The sequence below is a fragment of the Lissotriton vulgaris genome, chromosome 12 (assembly GCF_964263255.1).
Source record: "Lissotriton vulgaris chromosome 12, aLisVul1.2, whole genome shotgun sequence".
Lineage (NCBI taxonomy): Eukaryota > Metazoa > Chordata > Amphibia > Caudata > Salamandridae > Lissotriton > Lissotriton vulgaris.
Genome location: NC_141700.1, coordinates 70,316,048 through 70,338,213, shown reverse-complemented (window position 1 = coordinate 70,338,213; position 22,166 = coordinate 70,316,048). Strand labels below are relative to the sequence as shown.

Here is a 22,166-nt window from a genome sequence, read left to right as displayed (position 1 = left end):
GAAGAGGCGCAATAGCCTCTGAGAAGTGGGCTTTTTTTGCTAATTTAATAGCAGCATGATACTGCCTACGTGCTGCTTTATAGATCCTATGGTCTTCTTCCGCATATTTTTGCCTTTATTGTGACTTAAAGTAGTGACTGTTAATTCAGGGGCATGGTTTAATGGTGTCACCATTTAGCACAATAAGGTTTGAAGCCAAACTGAATTTGGTAAAGTTTGTTTTTGTTTTTCTCTGGTATACCTAGGGGTTGGCTTGTACAAGAAACTAAAGGAATATATCCTCACAGAGGAGCAGTTAAAGGAAAATGGTTATCCCTTGCCTCACCCTGAGAAGCCCGGGCGTGCAATGATCTTCACTACAGAAGAGAAGAAGAGCAGTGATGGTGAGAATCAAACATTTGCCATCTATTATTGAATCTGATCTTTACAGGGTTATTAGATAACCAATTGATTCCTTCTGTTTAAATGACGAGATTATTATGGTGCTAAGGTGTAAAATGTTGGAAATGTGGATGAAAAGGCTTTGCTCTCTATTTCCTAAACTCACAACTGGCCCCTTTTACCTATGCCATTAGTAAGAATCTTTAAATGTAAGTTTTGCCATATTGATTTATCTACACTTTTCTTTAAGCTTTATGCAGGGTTTGTTGTCGCTGTGGAACGGAGTACTTTGTTTCTGTCAGTGGGAACTGTATTAGGAAGGAGGAGTGTGTCCACCACTGGGGAAGACTGCGCCGGCAGCGAGGTAGGTCCAAACAATTACCTTAAGCGGCATTAGGATATTTGTTGGTATAGGTTTGTAATTGGGCTATTAAGAGTATTTGGGGCACACAACAACCTACCCAGTAGTTTGTAGTCTTTAGGACACCGTTTTAAAACAAGTCTTGAAAATGTCCACCTGTCTTTGTTAATGCAGTTTATTTGAAAGAAACACATAGTGATAGATTCCTTACCTCAGAAGTACCCCCATGCGTCAGACGGGATCCGGAAAGTTTTTGTCAGTAGTACCCCTGCTCGTCGGTAGGAGGCGTTGTGCGGCTCCGCGTCCGTCGCTGGAGTCGTGGTCGCCGAGATGACGTTGCTGGAGCTACTTGGACGCCGCCCACCCATGCTGATGTCAGTTCTTTCTTTTTCCGCGCCAGCAAGCGCAGATCCGGGAAGAGCAGAAACCCCCAGTCCATTTTTGACTGACTTTTTGAGGCTTTTTGTCTCCATTTTTTCAACAAGTCTACAACTCCTAAGGTGCAGTTAGGTGCCCGGTTTTAAGTCCTGCGACGACTGTCACCATATGATGTCGGTGACGGACCCGCACCAAGTGTCTTTTCTGCCTGAGGAGGAGAGGGAGGACTGGGAGGGGTCTGAGGATCCTCCCAGCTGCTTGTGAGTCTGAACAGGACTAAGCAGAGGAGTTGGGGGAAGCCTGTGGTCTGGATACCTCACCATACTTTGGCATGCTGTCTCCTCCTACACCTCGAGCTCCCTACTGTGGCCGTCAGGACTAACCTCCTGACTGAAGTACTTCAGCCAGGAGCTACTTCTGCGGAGCCGCTGCTTCCCTTCAATGAAGTACTTTCTGACGTTCTTTTTGGCACTTGGTCCAGGCCCACCACAGGGGCTCCTGTGGATAGGAACGTGGCACAACGCCATCGTCCGGCTCCGTGTGATCCCATTTTCCTCTTCCAACACCCCACCCCTGAGAGCTTGGTTGTCCAAACCTCTGCTTCCCCGACTGCCTTCCCTTCTGCACCCCCGGAGAGGGGATGCAAGAAACTTGATTAGTTCAGAAAGAATATTTTTTCTTCCGCCAGTTCTGCGCTGCGGTCCATGAGCACCGCATGCTTCTTGGGCCTTTATTCCCTCTCTCTGTGGGATACGGTGGCACAAGTGCTACCTCATGTCCGGAGGAGGCCCGGACAGCTCTCTCCTAAGCTGTTGCAGAGGGGAGAGACGCAGCTAAGTTCATGATTGATTCTGTCCTAGGCACCGCCGACTCACTGGGCAGATCGATGGCAATGACTGTGGTGGTTCGACGCCAGGCCTGATTGAGGACAACTGGATTCTCGGAGGATGTCCAAAACACACTCATGGACATGTCCCTTGATGGCCGTTACCTCCTTGGCAACAAAGCAGACCACGCATTTGAGTGGTTTAAGGACTCATGGGCTACGGCTAAGTCCTTGGAGCTCTCCGCAGTCCGCCCTCTGCCGGCAGAGCCACAAGCCTGCGGCAACCATCCCAGCGCGGACGCGGGTTCCGCTGCGACGGACCAAGGGGCCAGCGGGCGGGGTCAGTCCACCTCCACCCGGGCCACCACTGCCTCCAAACCTTCCTAGTCTGAGCTTTCAGGCCAATCAGACGCCAGTGGGCAGTCTTTGCGATCACCGCCCCCTCTGGCGCACCATCACATCGGACAGGTGGGTTTTAGAAGTAGTCCGAAGCGCTACTCCCTCTCCTTTGAGACCACCCCTCCAGACATGCCACCTCAATACCACTGCATGTCGGGGATCACTTGGTGCTTCTTCAGAAGGAAGTTGCGGCCCTCCTGACCAAGGGGGTCATGTAGTGCGTTCCGACGCCAGAAGTAGGTCGTGGTTGCTATTCCCACTACTTTCTGGTGCCAAAGAAGGACAAGGGCCTGCGTCCTATCTAATATCTCTGGAACGTAAGTCACTTCCTTCGCAAAGAGAAGTTCAAGATGCTCACTGTGGCTCAGGTCTTGTCTGCTGTCGACCCACAAGACTGGATGGTAGCGCTGGACTTGCAGGATGCTTACTTCCACATCCCAGTCCTGCAAGCCCACCGGCGTTACCTGTGGTTCATGGTAGGCCACAAGCATTTTCAGTTTACCGTGCTCCCCTTTGGCCTTACCAGCGCCCCTCGGGTGTTCACGAAAGTGATGGCGGTGGTCGCAGCTCATCTGCACAGATCAGGGGTTTCAGTCTTCCCCAATCTCGACAACTGGTTGTTGAAGGTGGGCTCACCCCAGACATTGTCTCTCACCTCCAGACTACGGCCGATCTCCTGCATTTGCTGGTGTTCTCCATCAATGTCGCACCTGACTCCCTCTCAGAAGCTCCTCTTCATCTGAGCGGTTCTGGACACAGCGCAATTTCGGGTCTATGTTCCCAAACAGCGAGTCCGGGATATTAGGTCTCTGATTCCAATCTTTCAGCCCCTATCCCGGGTTTGGGTCAGAGTGACCCTGAGGCTGCTGGGCCTCATGGCCTCCTGCTTCCAGATGGCACATGCGGGCTCTGCAGTGGGACCTGAAGTTCCAGTGGGCGCAGCATCACAGTAACCTGCCGATCATGTCCAGATCTCGGAGGGTGCTGCACAACTTTTGCAGTGGTGGCTCACGGACCGGCATTGGGTCGACGGCAGATCCCTCTCCCAACCGGAGTTCACGGTAGTGGCGAATGCGTCCCTCCTGGGATGGGGGGGGGGCTCATGGGAGAGGTGTGGATCAGAGGCCTCTGGTCTCCGGCGGAGTCCAAGCTCCATATCAACCTTCTGGAGCTTCGGGCGATCCAACTTGCACTGAAGGCATTCCTTCCTTCTGTCAAGGGGAGAGTAGTGCAGGTGTTCACCGACAACACCACCATGTGGTACTGCAACAAGCAAGGTGGGGTGGGGTTGTGGACCCTATGTCAGGAGGCCCTCCGCCTCTGGACATGGCTGAAACATCAGGGCATTTTCCTGGTGGTTCAACACCTAGCAGGTTCTCTGAACGCCAGGGCAGACTAAGTCAGCCGCAGGTGCATGATGGATTACGAATGAGGACTTCACTTTGACGTAGTTCAAGGTCTCTTTCGGTAGTGGGGAGAACCTTGTTTAGATCTATTCGCCACCGAAGAGAATGCGCAATGTCATCCGTTCTGTGCTTTGGAATTTGTAAGGCGCACTCGCTCGGCGACGCTTTCCGTTGCGAGTGGAGTTGCAGTTTGTTGTACTCCTTTCAGTCTATACCACTTCTACCCGGAGTGCTGAAGAAGATCCGATGCGACCGGGCCCAAGTTATTCTTGGGCCCCGGACTAGCCTCGACGATTATTGTATCCCGAGCTACTCAGTATGAGCATCGATCCTCCGATCAGACTGCCTCTTCAGGAGGATCTTCTGTTGCAGCAGCAGGGGACGGTCCTCCATCCGAACCTGTCCAGCCTCCACCTCTTTGCATGGCGCTTGAGCTGCGCAGTTGATTCCTTTCTACTTACCCCCTAATGTCACGCTGGCAGCCAGGCGTCCCTCCACTGTGGTGGTATTCGCCTGGAGGTGGAACAAATTTGTGGCATGGTGCACATCAAAGGCTGTGGATCCCTTTTCTGCCCCTCTTTCAGAGGTTCTTCTGTTCCTTTTCTCTTTAGCCCGGCAGGGCTCTGCTCTGGGCACTATCAAAGGTTATCTTTCTGCCATCTCTGCCTTTCTCAGGCTCCCTGATCAGCCTTCTCTTTTCAAGTCCTCTGTTGTAAATAGATTTCTCAAAGGCATTACACACCTTTTCCCTCCTATTCCGTTTGTGATACCGCAGCAAGACTTTAATCTGGTTCTTTCTTATCTCATGTGTGCTCCTTTCGAGCCCCTTCATAACTGTCCTCTTCGTCTCTTGACCTTGAAGACTGCCTCACTGGTTGCCTTCACATCTGCTAGGTGAGTGAGTGAGCTCCAGGCTCTTTCTTGTAAGCCTCCTTTTCTGACGGTCCATCCGGACAAGGCTGTGCTCAGGCCCCGCCCTTCCTTTTTGCCAAAAGTTGTTACGGCCTTTCACATTGGGCAGACTTTTACCTTGCCACCTGCCTCCTTCTTTCCACCTCTGCATCCTTCCAGAGAGGAAGAGGGCTCCACCGTCTGAATCCAAAACGTACGCTTGCATTTTATCTCAACCACACACAGCAGTTCCGGGTGAATGACCAACTCTTTGTGGGCTACGTTGGCACCAAGAAAGGTTGTGCGGTGCATAAGGGGACTATCTCCCACTGGGTTGTCTTATGGATCAAAGCCTGTTACTCTTTGGCTAAAAAGGATCCTCCGGTGGGGCTGTGTGCTCATTCCAGTAGAGCAACTGCAGCCACTACTGCATTGGGACATGGTGTCCCCCTGCAAGTCATTTGTCAGGCAGCCACGTGAGCCTCGCTGCACATGTTTACTAAGCATTACTGCCTGGACAGCCAAGTCCGGAGAGACGGCTTCTTTGGCCGTTCTGTTCTCCGAGACTTTCTGGTGTGATCCTGGTTCGCAGACCCACCACCGGGGTTGGTATTGCTCTGTATCTATTTTAAGGTAAGGACTCTATCACTATGTGTTTCTTTCAGATGAACAAGTAACTTACCTTCGGTAACAATATATCTGTAAGAAACATTAGTAGTAATAGATTCGTTACCGCCCCACCCATCCTCCCCGTTCTGCGAACTGATTTCTAGGGTAATGTCATCCCTTTCAGGGTACTAGTTTCAATGAACAAGTGGCCAGTTTCTTGCATGGCTCTGCGTTCCTGGCACGGAAAGTCATGTACAGAACTGATGTCAGCGCGCATGGGCTGTTTCTAAGTAGCGCCCGCAACATCATCTCGGCGACCACGACGCCAGCGACGGACGCGGTGCCGCATGACTCCACCTACTGACGCGCAGGCGTACTGCTGACGAAAACTTTCCGGATCCAGTCTTACGCCTGGGGTTATTTTTTAAGGTAAGGAATTTATCACTACTAATGTTTCTTTTAGATATATTGTTACCGAAGGCAAGTAACTTGTTCGTCAGGACACTGAGGCAGGCTGGTTTATTTGAGTATGTTAGAAATTGAATTATTATTCGTAGTAGCACAAAGCAGACATGCTTAAAACGGGGCAATTTGCCAAGTATTACAAATTACATTACAGTAATACATTTAAAATAAAAAATTATGAAAATCCTAAACCGAATTAGAAAAATTGTGTAAAATGTAATATGCAAGAATGATAAGAATCCAATAGAGGGATTAGTTACTTACCTGTAATCCTAGTTCTCATCCAGGGGTATACTCATCGAAGTCATAATATATGAATAATCCTCACCCATGTGCGGGATCCTGGTGTGTGTGTGTGTGTGTGTGTGTGTATATATATATATATATATATATATGTGTGTATACGTGTGTGTGTGTATATATATATATATATATATATACATATCACCTAAACTCTCCCAACCCCTAAGGAAGAAAGAGAGCAGTAAACATTTGTCACATAACAATGCTTTATTGCCATAGAAAAACCTGCAATTGCATGCATTTGCCAGTAGGCTGCAGTAGAGTATAAAGAAAGAAAACTGACACCTTGCCTTTAAGGCATTAGAGTAGGGGTACGGTGCCTTTTAGACCTGCAGGCGACCTCCTGCTCCCATGATGCACCACAGGAGGCAGCTAGGTCAGTTCTTTTTAGAGGTGCATAAACACCTGAGTAAATCCGTAAGTAACATATCATGACTTTGCAGTAATGCTCGTCCGGGGAGGTGGGTGGGTCGCTTATGACTTTGATGAGTATACCCCAGGATGCATCCTATTTGTAGAGTCGTTTGAGTCCTCTGAGTAGGCAAACAGTAATAGAAGGGCCCACAACCACTAAGGCATAATGAGGATCCCTCTGTGGACTAGCTTTCCTCGACCCTCGAATTTCAGGTCTCTGTGCAGGCATCTGCATGCATTATATGTTGTGGGTTCCTGAGTGAAGCATCTCTCCAAACCCTTCATTCTTTCCTCCACCCCTTGTGATTCTTAGTTACGCCATTTTATGGCACTATTCCTCTTCCCCATTACCATGCATAGGCCAATAGATGATACTTGTATCTCTTAGAACCAATGTCACTAATGTCGAAGTGCCAGTTTAGACCTATTGTCTATTACCCGTTCCATTGCCTAGCATATGCCCAATAACCCAGAAAAAATATTGGGTCCATCCAGATCATTGAGTAAAATCAGACTTTGTTCCTCCAAAGAGAAAACCGAGGGGAGTGCAGATCCTCTGCATCTCCATAACCTGTAGGGGGTAAAGTCGATACGATCGAGGAATATTAGCATATTCAAGTGCAGCCTCCTCCATTTCTCTGGGGCGATCTTTGCTTCTTCCTATTCTTCTTCCTCTAGAATATTTTGTGTTGCCCCCCATATCTCTGAATAACAATTTAACTTCGAGTGGTTAAAGTCTGGCAGACCTGTGATGTTTCTAATATGGGTAGTAATATTTGTCTAATATTTAAAAATTGAAAGAACTGGCTAATGTGCATTTCAACACTGTTTTGGAGTTCCCCATGCGTGCACAAGATTGCAGTAAGCAGAGTCCAGGAAGTGAGAAGGAGACAGACTAGTGTTGTCTCTTCCCCAAAAAAAAGTTTAAAAAAAAACGAGTTTCCCTTTCTGTGAATTCTGTCTTTGCCTGTGGTTGTTAAAGTTTAAAAATTGTAGTTTTAACCTGCCTGTGAATAGATATTTATCACCTGTTTTGTGTTTTAAACTTGTTTTTTCCTGCCCATGATTGCTTCCATTTCATGTGTTGAATTGTGGGATTTGCAGTCTAAACTCTGTAGTTTTTCCCTCTCATTGTTGATGACTTTCAGTTTTCCCTCCAAATTTCTCCTTTGCTCTGTGCTAACACCATTTTGTGTTCACAAGCCAGTGAAACCAGCCCCCCTGCCTCCCCTCACCCCACCCCCCCCAGCAACAGGGATATTCTACACCAGAGGGTGCTTCCGTGAGCTGTTTAAACTGTGTTTACTAGGGACTGTGCACTTCGTTTTTTGGCCTGTAGAGGGAGTACAGTTTTATTCAAATAGTATTGTTAGATTTCAAGTTAGTGAGCCCTTTACCTGCAGAAGTCCAAAATGTGGATTGAGCCTGTCTGTCTCCTAGGAGATTCTGAACAGGAAAAGCAGCTTCCAACTCCCTGGCCAGCAAACCTTATCGGAGGTCGCTGGGACCGTATATGGTCTGATATTGTTTGGTACATGTGTACACTGATTAGTGGTTGTATCTGATGTTTCTATTGGATTAGGGTTAGTGTCCTCATTGGTTGTGTATTTCAGTGCTCTGATTGATTGAATCACAGATCCAGAAACCAATGTAAGGTTGGGGCTAGGGTTAGGATTTCTATTGGAAGGAGGGACTAGGGTTTCCTGTGCTATTGGTTGTTGGGACTAAGGCTAGGTTTAGACTTTTAATTGTAAGTAGCGATTAGGGCTTCTGATGTGATTGGTTGCTGGACTGGTTGTGGGACTAAGAGTAGGGTTAGACTGTCTATTGGAAGTGGTGACACAGGCTTCCTATGCCATTGGTTGCTTGGACTTGGGGTGGGACTACTGGTAGGGCTAGGGCCTCTATTGTACGTAGAGATTAGGGTTTTTGAACTGATTAGGTGCTTGGACTAGGGCTAAGATTGGCTGTAAGGTCCTGGTCTCCTATTGGTTTTAGATTTTTAGGGCTAGTGTTGTGATTGGATAGTGTTAGGGCTAGGATTCCCATTGGCTGACTGGGTCACCTGATTACTAGGGCTATAAAAAGCCAGGCTTAGGGAGTCGAGGCTAAGGCCTGAGAGGACAAGGGCAGTTACCTGTTTGAGCCTGTTCGAGACTGGCCAGGGCCAGAAATGCTGCCCAATATACATACCTCCATTATGCATCTATAGAATTTCAATATACTTATGGATCTATATATTTATCACTTCCTTCTAATTTAGCATTTCCAATGCACGTCCCTATTTCTCAGCTTATACTTTGCTCAATATATCTTCTACATCCACTCTCTCATTTAACCCCATACCACTACTATGATCCCCAAAATAATCCTTTCTAGACTCTCTCCTTCTCTACCCCTCCTTGCATCATCTTACACCTCTTTTACTATACCGTTCCCCCAAAACAAACTTTTCTAAACTCTTCCCTCTTTTCTACCCCTCCCCAACCCTTCTCAATCCAAATAACTGACTTTCATATCCACCACTAAAATTACTTTCATGTTTCACCATACTAATTCAACACTAATCCTGATGGGTTCCAGAGTAGCGTGCTACTTGCGCTTCAAAACCACGTCAGGGGTAGCAAGTGCTATATAAATACAAACCTCTTTCCCTTCACTATCCCGCCACCTACCCTTCTCTACCCAAATAACTGAATTACCTATCCACTACTCAAATTAATTCATATTTTACTATACTAATTTTCAACACTAATCCTTTGAGTTCCGGAGTGCCGTGCTACTCGCCAGAAAAGCACTTAAACATCCATCAGTGGTAACAAGTGCTATATGAATGCAAACCTTTATTCCCCTTTTATCCCTCCGCTATCCTTCTCACTCCAAATAACTGACTAATATCCACCACTGAAATTACTTTCATATTTCACCATTTTAATTCACCACTAATCCTTTATGGGCTTCCTGAATAGCATGTTTCAACACCCCATCGGGGTAACAAGCGCTGTGTAAATACAAACCTTTTTTTCCTTCTCTATCCTTCTGCTATCATTCCAAATCCAAATAACTGACTAACCTATCCACCACTTAAAATGTACTTGCATGTTTCACTATACTAAATTAACACTAATCCTCTATGGGTCCCGGAGAAGCGTGTTACCCGCCTTGACCGTGTCCATCTCAGCCTTCATTTTGTTCATCTAGTCATCAGCGTGAGCCCCACAGAGATGACCCTTTGAACGGAAGGTTCAGCATCTTCTTCTGAGCATCAGGCTTGAGGCTTGTGAGGCGCAGCCAAGCCGAACGTCTTGAGCAGACTCCATGGGAGTAGCTATGAGCGGCGAGATCGCAAGCATCCGCTGCAGCACTTATTGCTTGATTGGCTACAAGCCCTCCTTCCTGTAGGATTTCGGTTTGTTTGCTATTCTTCTCAGGAGGCACCAAGGATGAGTGAAGCGGAGTGGGATTTCATGGCTGCCGCCACAATGACCTAATCAGCTGGCGGATCAGTCCTGAGAAACAAGGTGTCCTCTGCTGGAGCCTTGTATTTTTTGGCGATTCTGGATGGTACAGAACCCGCCGTTGCAGGAGTCAAGTCAAGTCAGCAATTTGTATAGTGCGCTACTCACCCAGAGGGTCTCAAGGCGCTTAAGGGAGAGGGGTTCGCTACTGATCGAACAGCCAGGTCTTGAGTTGCTTTCTGAAGGAGAGGTGGTTCTGTGTAAAACGGAGGTGGGTGGGGAGGGAGTTCCAGGTCTTGGCTGCCAGGTAGGAGAAGGATCTTCCTCCCATGGTGGCTCTTCGGATGCGTGGAATCTTGGCGAGGGCTTGGTTGGACAATCGTAGTTGGCGGGTGGGGGTGTAAAAGGTCAGGCGAGTGTTGAGGTATCTGGGTCCTTTGTCGTGGAGGGCCTTGTGTACGTGGGTGAGGAGACTGAACGTGATTCTCTTGTTGACGGGGAGCCAGTGCAGGTCTCTCAGGTGACCAGATATGTGGTTGTGGCGAGGTATGTCTAGGATGAGTCTAGCGGAGGCGTTCTGAATGTGTTGAAGTCTTTTCTGTAATTTGGCTGTGTTTCCGGCGTAGAGGGTGTTTCCGTAGTCCAGTCGGCTGGTGACAAGTGCTTGGGTGACAGTCTTCCTTGTTTCGGTGGGGATCCATCGGAAGATCTTTCGGAGCATGCATAGGATGTTAAAACATGATGATGAGACGGCGTTGACTTGTCTGGTCATCGAGAGGGAAGAGTCTAGGATGAATCCCAAGTTACGAGCATGGTCCGTTGGTTTGGGTGCGCTGCCTAGGGCACCCCCTTTTCTGAATCATTTTTGTCCACCATAAGCGTTGAACGGTATACTCAGATGTGAGTCCCTTGCTCATTGCACCATCAGGATTCAAGCAAGCCGGGCCGAAGACGGCTGAAATGCCAGAAACCGGTCCCCGGTAGCTTGTTTCCTTCCCAGTATAAGAATTGGCTTGGTAGTTTGGTCTGCCCTGTTCCCATGATGCACTGGGCCAGGGTCAGACTAATTTGCGTATAGCCAAGTTCTGAGCTGGGATGGTGCAGTGAGCTAAAAAACGGTGATGGATCAAGCCCTGATCTTTGGACTGGGTAAGAGTGGTCTGCTTAATTCAGACACTCTGTTCATCACCACCCCCTTTTCTGAATCATTTTTGTCCACCATAAGCGTGGAAGGGTATACTCAGATGTGAGTCCCTTGCTCATTGCACCATCAGGATTCAAGCAAGCCGGGCCGAAGACGGCTGAAATGCCAGAAACCGGTCCCCGGTAGCTTGTTTCCTTCCCAGTATAAGAATTGGCTTGGTAGTTTGGTCTGCCCTGTTCCCATGATGCACTGGGCCAGGGTCAGACTAATTTGCATATAGCCAAGTTCTGAGCTGGGATGGTGCAGTGAGCTAAAAAACGGTGATGGATCAAGCCCTGATCTTTGGACTGGGTAAGAGTGGTCTGCTTAATTCAGACACTCTGTTCATCACCACCCCCTTTTCTGAATCATTAGGATGAGTCTAGCGGAGGCGTTCTGAATGTGTTGAAGTCTTTTCTGTAATTTGGCTGTGTTTCCGGCGTAGAGGGTGTTTCCGTAGTCCAGTCGGCTGGTGACAAGTGCTTGGGTGACCGTCTTCCTTGTTTCGGTGGGGATCCATCGGAAGATCTTTCGGAGCATGCGTAGGATGTTAAAACATGATGATGAGACGGCTTTGACTTGTCTGGTCATCGAGAGGGAAGAGTCTAGGATGAATCCCAAGTTACGAGCATGGTCCGTTGGTTTGGGTGCGCTGCCTAGGGCCGGGGCCACCATGAGTCGTCCCAGGCAGAGGGGGATGATCCTAGGATGAGGACTTCTGTCTTGTCTGAGTTCAGTTTTAGACGGCTGTTCTTCATCCACTCGGCTACGTCTTTCATCCCTTCGTGTAGGTAGGTTTTGGCGGTGGTTGGGTCTTTGGTGAGGGAGAGGATCAGCTGGGTGTCGTCTGCATAGGAGATGATGTTGAGGTTGTGTTGGCGTGCGATGGATGCGAGGGGACTCGTATAGACGTTGAAGAGGGTGGGGCTGAGCGATGATCCTTGTGGTACGCCGCATATGACCTCGGTGACCTCTGATCTGAAAGGGGGGAGGCGGACTCTCTGGGTTCTTCCGGTGAGGAACGAGATCATCCAATCCAAGGCCTTATCTTGTATCCCAACGTTACTGAGGCGTTGTACAAGGGTGTGGTGGCAGACTGTCGAATGCTGCGGAGAGGTCCAGGAGGATGAGGGCCACTGTTTCCCCGTTGTCGAACAGTGCCCGGATGTCGTCTGTGGCTACAATGAGGGCGGTCTCGGTGCTGTGGTTGGCTCGGAAACCGGACTGTGAGGGGTCGAGGGAATTGTTAGACTCAAGGAAGGTGGCGAGCTGATTGTTGACGGTCTTCTCTATGACTTTGGCGGGGAATGGGAGGAGCGAGATGGGGCTGTAGTTCTTAAGCTCGGTGGGGTCTGCTGTGGGTTTCTTCAGGAGGGCACTGAGTTCTGCATGTTTCCAGCTTTCCGGGAAGGTAGCGGTGCTGAAGGAGCAGTTGATGATGTCCCGGAGTTGGGGGGTGATGGAGTCAGGTTTGCTGAAGATGTGATGGGGGCATGGGTCGGTTTGCGATCCGGAGTGGATGGAGTTTATCGTGCGGATGGTGTCTTTGGTGCTGATCGCGGTCCAGGCGTGCAGGGTGGTGGTGGGGGGCTTCGGTTCTGTGGTCGGGGGAGTGGTCAAGTCTCCTAAGCTGTTATGTATGTCGGTGATCTTGCTGTGGAAGAATGAGGCAAGAGAGTCACAGAGGTCTTGAGAGGGAGTGATGTCGTTGCCGGCGCTGGGATTGGTGAACTCTTTGACAATGCTGAAGAGTTCCTTCCTGTTGTGTGCGTTGTTGTCTAGTCGATCCTTGAATGCTGATTTTTTTTGGTGGTGCGGATCAGCTGGTGGTGTTTGCGGTTGGCGTTCTTGAGGGCGGTCATGTTGTCTGTGGTTGGGATCCTTCGCCAGGCTTTCTCGAGGGTGCGGCAGTCCTTTTTTGAGTTCTTGCGGTCATCGTTGAACCAAGAGGCTTTTTTGCTTCCTGGCTTGTTGGGAGGGTTTTTCAAGGGTGGTAGTTCGTCAGCGCAGTGTGTGATCCATTGTGCCAGATTGATGGCTGCTTGATTAGGGTCCGTTGGTCTGGCAGGAGGGTTTTGGTTCAGAGATGTGATGAGCTGGTCGGTGGTAATTTTGTTCCAGCTTCTACGGGGAACTTGTTGTGGGTGGTGGTGGGTCGTGGTCTTTCTGAAGCTGAAGCTGAAGTGGATGCAGCTGTGGTCTGTCCAGTGGAGTCCCGTTGCGTGGTTGAAGGAGATGTGCTTGCTGGAGGAGAAGATTGGGTCGAGTGTGTGTCCGGCTTAGTGGGTGGGGGTGTTCACCAGTTGTTTGAGTCCGAGATGGGCGAGGTTGTTCAGTAGGGTGGTGGCAATCGCCGGTTCCAGGAATCTGGGCACCAGTGGTAGCAGCTGTCTAGGAGCTGTCCGGTGATGCAGGGTATCAAAGATGACAGACCTGGGAACCACCGGGGTATGCAAAGTGATGTTGAGATTCTTTGCACCCCTACCCAGAACATCTGCAAATGTAGAAATGTCATCTATGGGTGACACCTGTGATGGCGGCGTGGAGGAGAAGGTCGGAGAGTAGTCCCGGATCGTCGATTGTAGACGAAGACCATGTAGGTGATCTTGTGCGCCTTCTCTTATGGGGCCTGTCGTGATGGCGGCTGGGACGACCCCTGGACCTAGACCTAGGTATGGAAGGCGATCTTGGCCTGGAAGGTGCCCTTGGTCTGGAAGGTGATCTTGGCCTGGGAGGTGATCTTGGTCTCCTTGGGTGAGACTTCGAAGGTCTAGCCGGAGTGCTCGTCCTTGGACCAGATGGTGAGTACATGCGGGAGTAATCCAAGTCCGGCCTACTGCGACCACCAGATACAGCACCTTGCGGACGGCGAGGAGACCAACTGCGAGATTTCCGCTCCACAGGTTTTGGGGATACTTCTGGCGAGATCTCCACAATGTGCAGTCCTGGAGACGATGACCGGTCTCCTGACCATGCTCTGGACCCGGGATCTGACTGCCTCGGGGACTCAGCAATCCCCGTGACCTCTTCTCTCGACATCGAGTGCTTCGACGTCTATGTCTGAGTCACCATCTGCGTTGAGTGAGGTCTTGACGTCGATCGTCCACGACGATGAGGTGACCTCGACTGTGGTCTTCGGCGTCAAGTTGGTGATCTCGACGTCGATCTGCTATGACGCTGAGTCGACGGTGATCTGCCATGACGTTGTGTCGAGGGCGATCCTCCATGCGCCGTATCGACGTCGATCTCCTTGACGTCGAGTGGTGGGATCTCGACCCTCTCGACGGCGGCACACCAGCCGGCGGCGATATGTCAGCCATCATAACTCTCGACACTGACCCCCACGAGGGTGGCGGAGAGTGTCTCTATGTTGACGAAGCCTCGACGTCGACAGACTTGGTCCTCTCAGCAGCCACAGACTTCGAGCCCGAAGTGTGGTGCCTTAACGCCGACTTACTTGGATGTGGCGGAGACTCTCGACGTCAAGATGGTGTTCCTGAAGAGTGTCTGTGCCTCTTCGACTGTGATGGTGAATCTCTTCTCCCCTTTCTCTTCCTGGGCTCAGGAGAAGTGGAACGTCACCGCTTTTGGCCTTGCTTGCTGGAAGATGATGTCCTGGGGCCTCCACGGCCACCCACCTGAGGACTCTTGTCCTTTTCCAGCAGAGCATGGAGTTTTATCCGTTCTCTGTCACGCAAGGTTCGCCTGGAGAACTTCTGACAATGGTGGCACTGGTCAGGGTTGTGTGCGGATGGAAGGCACACAATACACACAGAGTGTGGATCTGCCTGTGCCATTTTCTTGTCACAGGAAGGACACTTCCTAAATAAAGCTGGCATTCTGACTGGAAAAAAATCAGTGGAAGTCCACAAAAACAGTAGCAAAATCCTTTAGAAACCAGAAAACGTCGAATTTTCAGAAAAAATGATCGTCAAAAATCAGTTTTAGTCAAAAAACTGAAACGCTCAAGCTCCAGGATCCTCTCGGAAGGAGCCGTAAAAAAGAACTGACCTGCCTGCCACCTGTGGTGCATCATGGGAGCAGGGGGTCGTCTGCAGGTCTTAAAGGCACAGTACCCCTACTCTAATGCCTTAAGGCAAGGTGTCTGTTTTCTTTCTTTCTTTATACTCTACTGCAGCCTACTGGCAAATGCCTGCAATTACAGGTTTTTCTATGGCAATAAAGCATTGTTATGTGACAAAGGTTTAGTGCTCTCTTTCTTCCTTAGGGGTTCGGAGAGTTTAGGTGCTACTATGCAAACCTATGTAATTTCAGCTTTTTTGCCAATTTAGAAATATTTTAGGCTGCATATACATATGTTTTCACATATGCATATATATGTGTGTATATGTATGTGTGTATATGTATGTATGTAAACATGTATTTTCTATATACTCTGGGATCCCGCACATGGGAGGGGATTATTCATAGATTATGACTATTGATGACTATCCTCTAGATGAGAACTACAATTTTTTACAAGTTTTAAGTAGCAATAGCACCAAAAAGATCCAGTGATAGTTAAATTCACAAACGTTAATGGGAGGATGCTTACATTAAATCTAACCAATGGAATAGTTAGGATGGAATGCTGACCCACTTTTGCCACCTCAGACCCAGAAGTATGCAAATCTGTTTTGGTCCTGCTCAAATTAAAAACAGTCTGCCCGAACTGCCAAGTCCTCTTCTTGTGTACTTCAGTGTACGTCAGTATCTGAAAGAGTCACGTTAGTGATAGATTCCTTACCTTGGAATATCCCCAGGCTTCAGACTGGATCCGGAAAATTTTTGCGTAGCAATACCCCTGCGCGCCGGCAGGCATCCGTCGTCGGCGTAGTTCGCGCCGGAATGACGTCGTCGGAGTACATAGACGCCGTCCATGCGCGCTGACGTCGGTTCTTCTTTTTTCCGCACCAGCTAGCGCAGATCCGGACTAGCTCTACCCCTTAGTCTTTTTTAACTAAACTTTTTGATCTTTTTGATCATTTCTCTACTCGAGTCTTCGACTCCTACGGTGCCGGTAGGGATGCCTGGGTTTAAACCCTGTCCCAGGTGCGACCGACTGATGTTGGTTACCGACCTCCATCGCCGGTGCCTCAAGTGTTTAGGCCTTGACCATGACGACAGCACCTGCTCTGACTGCCGGGCCCTGACGTCTAAAGCTAGGTGGGAGAGGTCCCGCAAGCGCCTGGAACTCCGACAGTTGGCCCCGCGCCACTCCAGGTCCCGGTCCCACAGGAGGTCGAGGGACGGGTTGCGGGGTCGGAGCCCTCGCAGCTCCGGGAGTGAATATCGGTCGTCAGGATCCAAGTCCTCAGGTAAGAGGCAGGAGAGGTCGGAGAGACGTCATTGTTCCTCCGACCCACCCCGACGCTCGTGCGATGCGGCCGGGGGTTCGGGTGACACCACCCACGCGGCTCAAACTGAGTCGCAGTCGTCACCGCCTGCCCCATACCTTCGGGTCCCTGGGCATGACGCGACGCCTGAGGAGGTCGAGCGGTACCTCATGGTCATGAAGTCCCTCCCTCCTCAGCCAGGTTCCGTGGCGCCTCGGGGCCCAACTGCCCCGGCTGGAGGGCCTAGCGGGTCGGGTGCTTCGGCTCCGACGCAGTCGGGTGCCCTGGCCCTGGCCCCGGCGCTGCCGGCGACGTCCCGGCGCCGCAGGCCCTCCCTGGATCCGCTTCCGGGTCGTCGCCGGTCGACCTCACCGGCGCCGGCCCAGCGGGTGCCGCCCCCGGCGCCTGCTATGGGCTCCGTCCCTGATCCTACCCTTGGTCCGGTTCCGGCGCCGAAGCGGCGCTGCTGGGCGCCGCTACTGACGGCCTTTGGAGAGTTCTATATCCATGAACTGGCCCCATCCGCTGACCCTGAATTACAGGAGATGGGTGACGAGGGTGATTGGGAGGGGTCTGAGGACCCTCTGGCACGGAAGTGCCAGTCTCAACAGGACTGGACATATGAGCTTGGGGAGGCCAGTGGTATTGACACTTCGCCAGACACTGTATTTGTCTCCCCTCCAACCGTGGCTACGGAGGAGGGGGCTGCTTATAGTGTAGTGTTGACGAGGGCAGTCAAGGCCCTAAACCTTGAGCTCCCTGTCGCGGCCGTGAGGACTAACCTCCTCACTGAGGTCCTAAAACCGCAGGCAAGCTCCAGTGAGCCTCTACTGCCGTTTAATGAGGCCTTGTGTGACGTTCTTGTGGGCACTTGGTCCAAGCCTGCCACAGGTCTGCCTGTGGATAGGAACGTGGCCAGACGCTGCTGCCCGGCCCCGGACGAACCTTGCTTTTTGTCCACCGATCCCACCCCCGAGAGCCTGGTCATCCAGGCCTCCACTTCCCAGACCGCATTCCAGACGGCCCGCCCGATCGGAAATCCAAGAGGTACGAACAGTTCGGGAAGGTGTTCTCGTCCCTGAGTTTGGGACTGCGGTCAGTTAATACCGCATGCCTCTTGGGCCGCTACACCCACACCCTGTGGGACACGGTCGCGGAAGTGCTGCCACAATGTCCGGAGGAGGCCCGGGCAAAACTCGCCCAAGCCTTTGTGGAGGGCCGAGATGCAGCACAGTATTCCATCCGGTGTGGGCTGGTACAACAGACTCACTGGGCAGGGCGATGGCAACGACGGTGGCGGTTCGTCTCCACGCCTGGTTGAGGTCCGCCAACTTTTTGGCCGCTGTCCAGGCTACCCTTCTGGATATGCCGTTCGATGGCCGTAGCCTCTTTGGCGACAAGGCAGACCATGCGCTTGAGCGTTTTAAGGACTCCAGGGCTACGGCCAAGTCCTTGGGCCTCTCGGCCCCACACCAGCAAACGGGTGCCTTTCGCTCCTTTCGTGGCCAAGGAAGGGGCGCCCTCACACGTGCCGCCAGCCACGCCCCGCAGAACGTTCAACAGCGCGGTGGCGGCCGTGGAAACCGCCGTAGCGGCGGTCGGGGACCACGGCGAGGGCAGTCCACACCTTCCCCCGCAGCTCCTACCTCAAAACCCCCCTAGTCTGTGCTTTCAGGCCCATGTGACGCCACTGGGGGGCAGGGTTCGCCATCACCTCTTCCACTGGCGCACTGTCACATCGGACACGTGGGTGCTGCAAATCGTCCGAAGGGGCTACTCCCTCCCCTTCGAGGCGAACCCTCCAGCCATGCCACCGCAATTCCACCGCGTGTCGGGGGATCACTTGAAACTTCTGCAAGAGGAAGTCACGGCCCTCTTGGCCAAGGGGGCCATCGAGCGCTTTCCTGGGCCAGAAGTACGGTGTGGTTGTTACTCCCACTACTTTCTGGTACCCAAGAAAGGCAAAGGGGGCCTACGCCCTATCGTGGACCTACGGAATGTCAACGGCTTCCTCCGACAGGAGAAGTTCAAGATGCTGACTCTGGCTCAGGTATTAGCTGCCCTGGACCCCGGAGACTGGATGGTAGCGTTGGACTTGAAGGACGCTTATTTTCACATCCCTGTCCTGCCGGCCCACCGGGGTTACCTTCGGTTCACGGTAGGCCACGAGCACTTTCAATTTACCGTGCTCCCCTTTGGCCTTACCAGCGCCCCACGGGTGTTCATGAAAGTGATGGTGGTGGTCGCAGCCCATCTGCGCAGGTTAGGGGTGTCAGTCTTCCCCTACCTCGACGACTGGTTGTTGAAGGCGGGCTCGCACCAGACAGTCGTCGGCCACCTCCAGACTACGGCCGATCTCCTGCACCTGCTGGGGTTCTCGTGCCGAAGTCGCACCTGTGTCCCTCCCTAAAGCTCCTCTTCATCGGAGCGGTTCTGGACTCTGCGCAGTTTCGGGTTTATCCTCCCGAACAGCAGGTTCTGGATATTCAGGCTATGATTCCGATCTTTCAGCCTTTATTCCGAGTCTCGGTCTGGTTGACGCTGCGGCTTCTGGGGCTGATGGCTCCTGCATCCTTCTGGTGCATCATGCCCAGTGGCGGATGCGGGCTCTGCAGTGGGACCTGAAGTTTCAGTGGGCCCAGCATCAGGGCAACTTGTCCGGCCATGTCTTGATCTCGGAGGGCACTGCAAGACAGTTGCAGTGGTGGCTCACGGACCGCGATTGGGTCAGTGGCAGATCCCTGTCCCTACCCCACCCGGAGCACGTAGTTGTGACTGACGCCTCCGTCCTGGGCTGGGGGGGCCACATGGGAGAGGTGGAGATCAGAGGCCTCTGGTCTCCGGTGGAGTCCCAGCTCCACATCAACCTTCTGGAGCTGCGGGCGATCCGTCTTGCACTGAAAGCATTCCTCCCCTCTGTCCGGGGAAGTGTAGTGCAGGTGTTCACAGACAATACCACTGCCATGTGGTACTGCAACAAACAGGGCGGGGTGGGGTCGTGGACCCTATGCCAGGAGGCTCAAAGCCTCTGGCAGTGGCTGGAACGTCAGGGCGTGACCCTGGTTGTTCAACATGTGGCAGGTTTCCTGAACGCCAGGGCGGATGAACTCAGCCGCCGGTGCATGATGGATCACGAATGGCTTCTGAACTCTGACGTGGCGCAAGGTCTCTTTCAGCAGTGAGGAGAGCCTTGGTTAGATCTATTCGCCACAGAAGAGAACGCGCAATGTCATCAGTTCTGTTCGTTGGAGTTTCCAAGGCGGCACTCGCTCGGAGACGCTTTTCATCGCGAGTGGAGTTGCGGTCTATTGTACGCCTTTCCGCCTATACCACTTCTGCCCAGAGTGCTGAAGAAGATCAGGTGCGATCGGGCCCAGGTTATCCTTGTGGCCCCGGACTGGGCACGAAGATACTGGTATCCCAAGCTACTCAGCATGTCAGTCGATCCCCCGATTCGTCTGCCTCTTCGGGAGGACCTTCTGTCGCAGCAGCAGGGGACGGTCCTCCACCCGAACCTGTCCAGTCTCCACCACGAGCTTGGAGATTGAGCTGCGACATTTGAGGCCATTTGACTTGCCTCCCGAAGTCTCTAATGTCATTTTGGCAAAAACATACAAGGGATGCTAAGGGTCTGACTGAGGCTAGAGATTGTCTGCCTACTCAGGTGTAGTGCGTGTAAAGACTAGTCAGTGTAAGGAAAGAAAAGAAAAAACACCCATCAGTCCACCAGTTGGCGGAATCTCATTATCTGGGATTTTTCTGTAAATTGGTATCTACTAGGTTCCTCACTTCTGGGTATCGTGAGGGATCCTAGTGTCAGATCCACCAGTGATGGAGAGCCAACAAGCTGTGGTACTAGTGCTTAATGGAGGAAGTTGCAGTGCTCAAAAAGTGTGTAGAAAAATTATATTAATAATAAAGAGCAATACATAATAGCTGACAATAGACAGAAATGCTTGTATTACCGCAGCATAACTCAATGCCTCGGTCCCTAAAAAGATTCACAAACTGAGACTACTGAGTTCTGTCGATTGTCAGCTATTTTGGCTTGCTGAAATCGCTATCTTTTCTTTGTGTTCACCACACACCAGAGTTTATTTCAAGAGATGGTTTATTTTATGAGAGAAATTATTAACATGACATATACAAATTGGGCGTTATTGTGTTGCGGACAAGAACCTCTTTCCTGCCCAGGGTTGTCACGGCCTTCCACATCGGGCAGTCCATTACCTTGCCCACCTTCTTTCCGCCTCCGCATCCCTCGAAAAGGAAGAGAGGCTCCACCGTCTGGACCCAAAACGTGCGCTCTTACTATCTGGATCGCACACGCCAGTTCCGGGTGGATGACCAACTCTTTGTTGGTTACGTGGGCCCTAAGAAGGGAAAGGCGGTGCACAAGCGGACCATATCATGGTGGATCATCTTGTGTAGCCAGGCGTGTTAATCCTTGGCTAAGAAGGAACTTCCTGTTGGGCTGAGGGCACATTCCAATCGGGCCACGGCGACAACCACTGCCCTGGGCCGAGGAGTGCCCTTGCAGGATATTTGCCAGGCAGCTACGTGGGCCTCGCTGCACACGTTTCCAAGACATTATTGCCTGGACAGCCAAATCCGGAGGGATGGCTTCTTTGGCCGTTCCGTCCTCCAGGACTTTCTGGTGTGATTATTGGTTCGCAGACCCACCACCGGGGTTGGTATTGCTGGGGTATCTATTCTAAGGTAAGGAGTCTATCACTAACGTGTCTCTTTCAGATGCACAAGTTACTACTTGTGTAACGATATATCTGTAAGAGACATTAGTTAGTGATAGATTCCTTACCGGCCCACCCATCCTCCCCGTTCTGCGAACCGATATCTAGGGTTAAGGTCATCCCCTTTCAGGGCCCTAGTTTCATGGCACCAGTGTTGGTTCTATCATGGCTCTGCGTATCTGGCGCGGAAAAGCTGTGTATCAGAACTGACGTCCGCGTGCATGGGCGGCGTCTATGTACTCCGACGTCATTCCGGCACTAACGACGCCGACGACTGACGCGGAGCCGCGGACGACGCTTGCCGGCGCGCAGGGGTATTGCCACGCAAAGAATTTCTGGATCCTGTCTGACGCCTGGGGATATTCAAAGGTAAGGAATCTATCACTAACTAATGTCTCTTACAGATATATTGTTACACAAGTAGTAACTTGTGCGTTTGGGGTACACTGGGGCAATTTGAGGCTGAATTCAATGGAGCATTACTTGGAGGCACTTAGAAATTCACTAGGTGTCAACAGGCAGAGGCCAACAGCAAGGCCAAGTCTTGGTCCCGTTGGTCCCGTTGCCACTGGTCAGCTGGATACTTCAGGAAAAGGCCTCTTGCAGTTTGTTGTCTCTTTGTAGCCGCACCAGAGGTCAGCCAACTGATCCTTGAAGTGCATTTCTTTGTCCTGGGTACAAAAGGGAGCAGGTCCAGTCCTCTTCTGATCTTCTGTATGTCAAGAAAAAGTTCTGAAGGGGGATTCTGAAGGAGCCTTATGTTATGTTATAATGTTTTCTAAAGCGCACAGCTGCTCCAGCAAAGGGTCGTCCCAGCGCTGACAGCAGAAAACTGCAAGGCAACCAGAAGGAAAGTCTAGGATGGAGGAAAGAGGTATGTTTTGATTGCCTTACAAAATAATCAGATAATTATCCATGCCGCAAATATGCAAAGGTAGCCTGTTCCAGATTGCCTTACAAAATAATCAGATAATTATCCATGCCGCAAATATGCAAAGGTAGCCT

At 51.2% G+C, this 22,166-nt stretch overlaps 1 protein-coding gene across 2 annotated transcripts in view; it reads left to right on the top strand.

Annotated features, from left to right (window-relative positions):
• REXO1 (RNA exonuclease 1 homolog) overlaps window positions 1-22,166 on the top strand; it is a 268,509-nt gene that overhangs the window by 100,216 nt on the left and 146,127 nt on the right. For both annotated transcript variants that reach the window (XM_086947165.1, XM_086947166.1), the window contains exons 9-10: window positions 246-383; window positions 632-745. In XM_086947165.1, coding sequence (XP_086803291.1) covers window positions 246-383; window positions 632-745 — 252 coding nt within the window. The remainder of the gene's footprint in view (window positions 1-245; window positions 384-631; window positions 746-22,166) is intronic.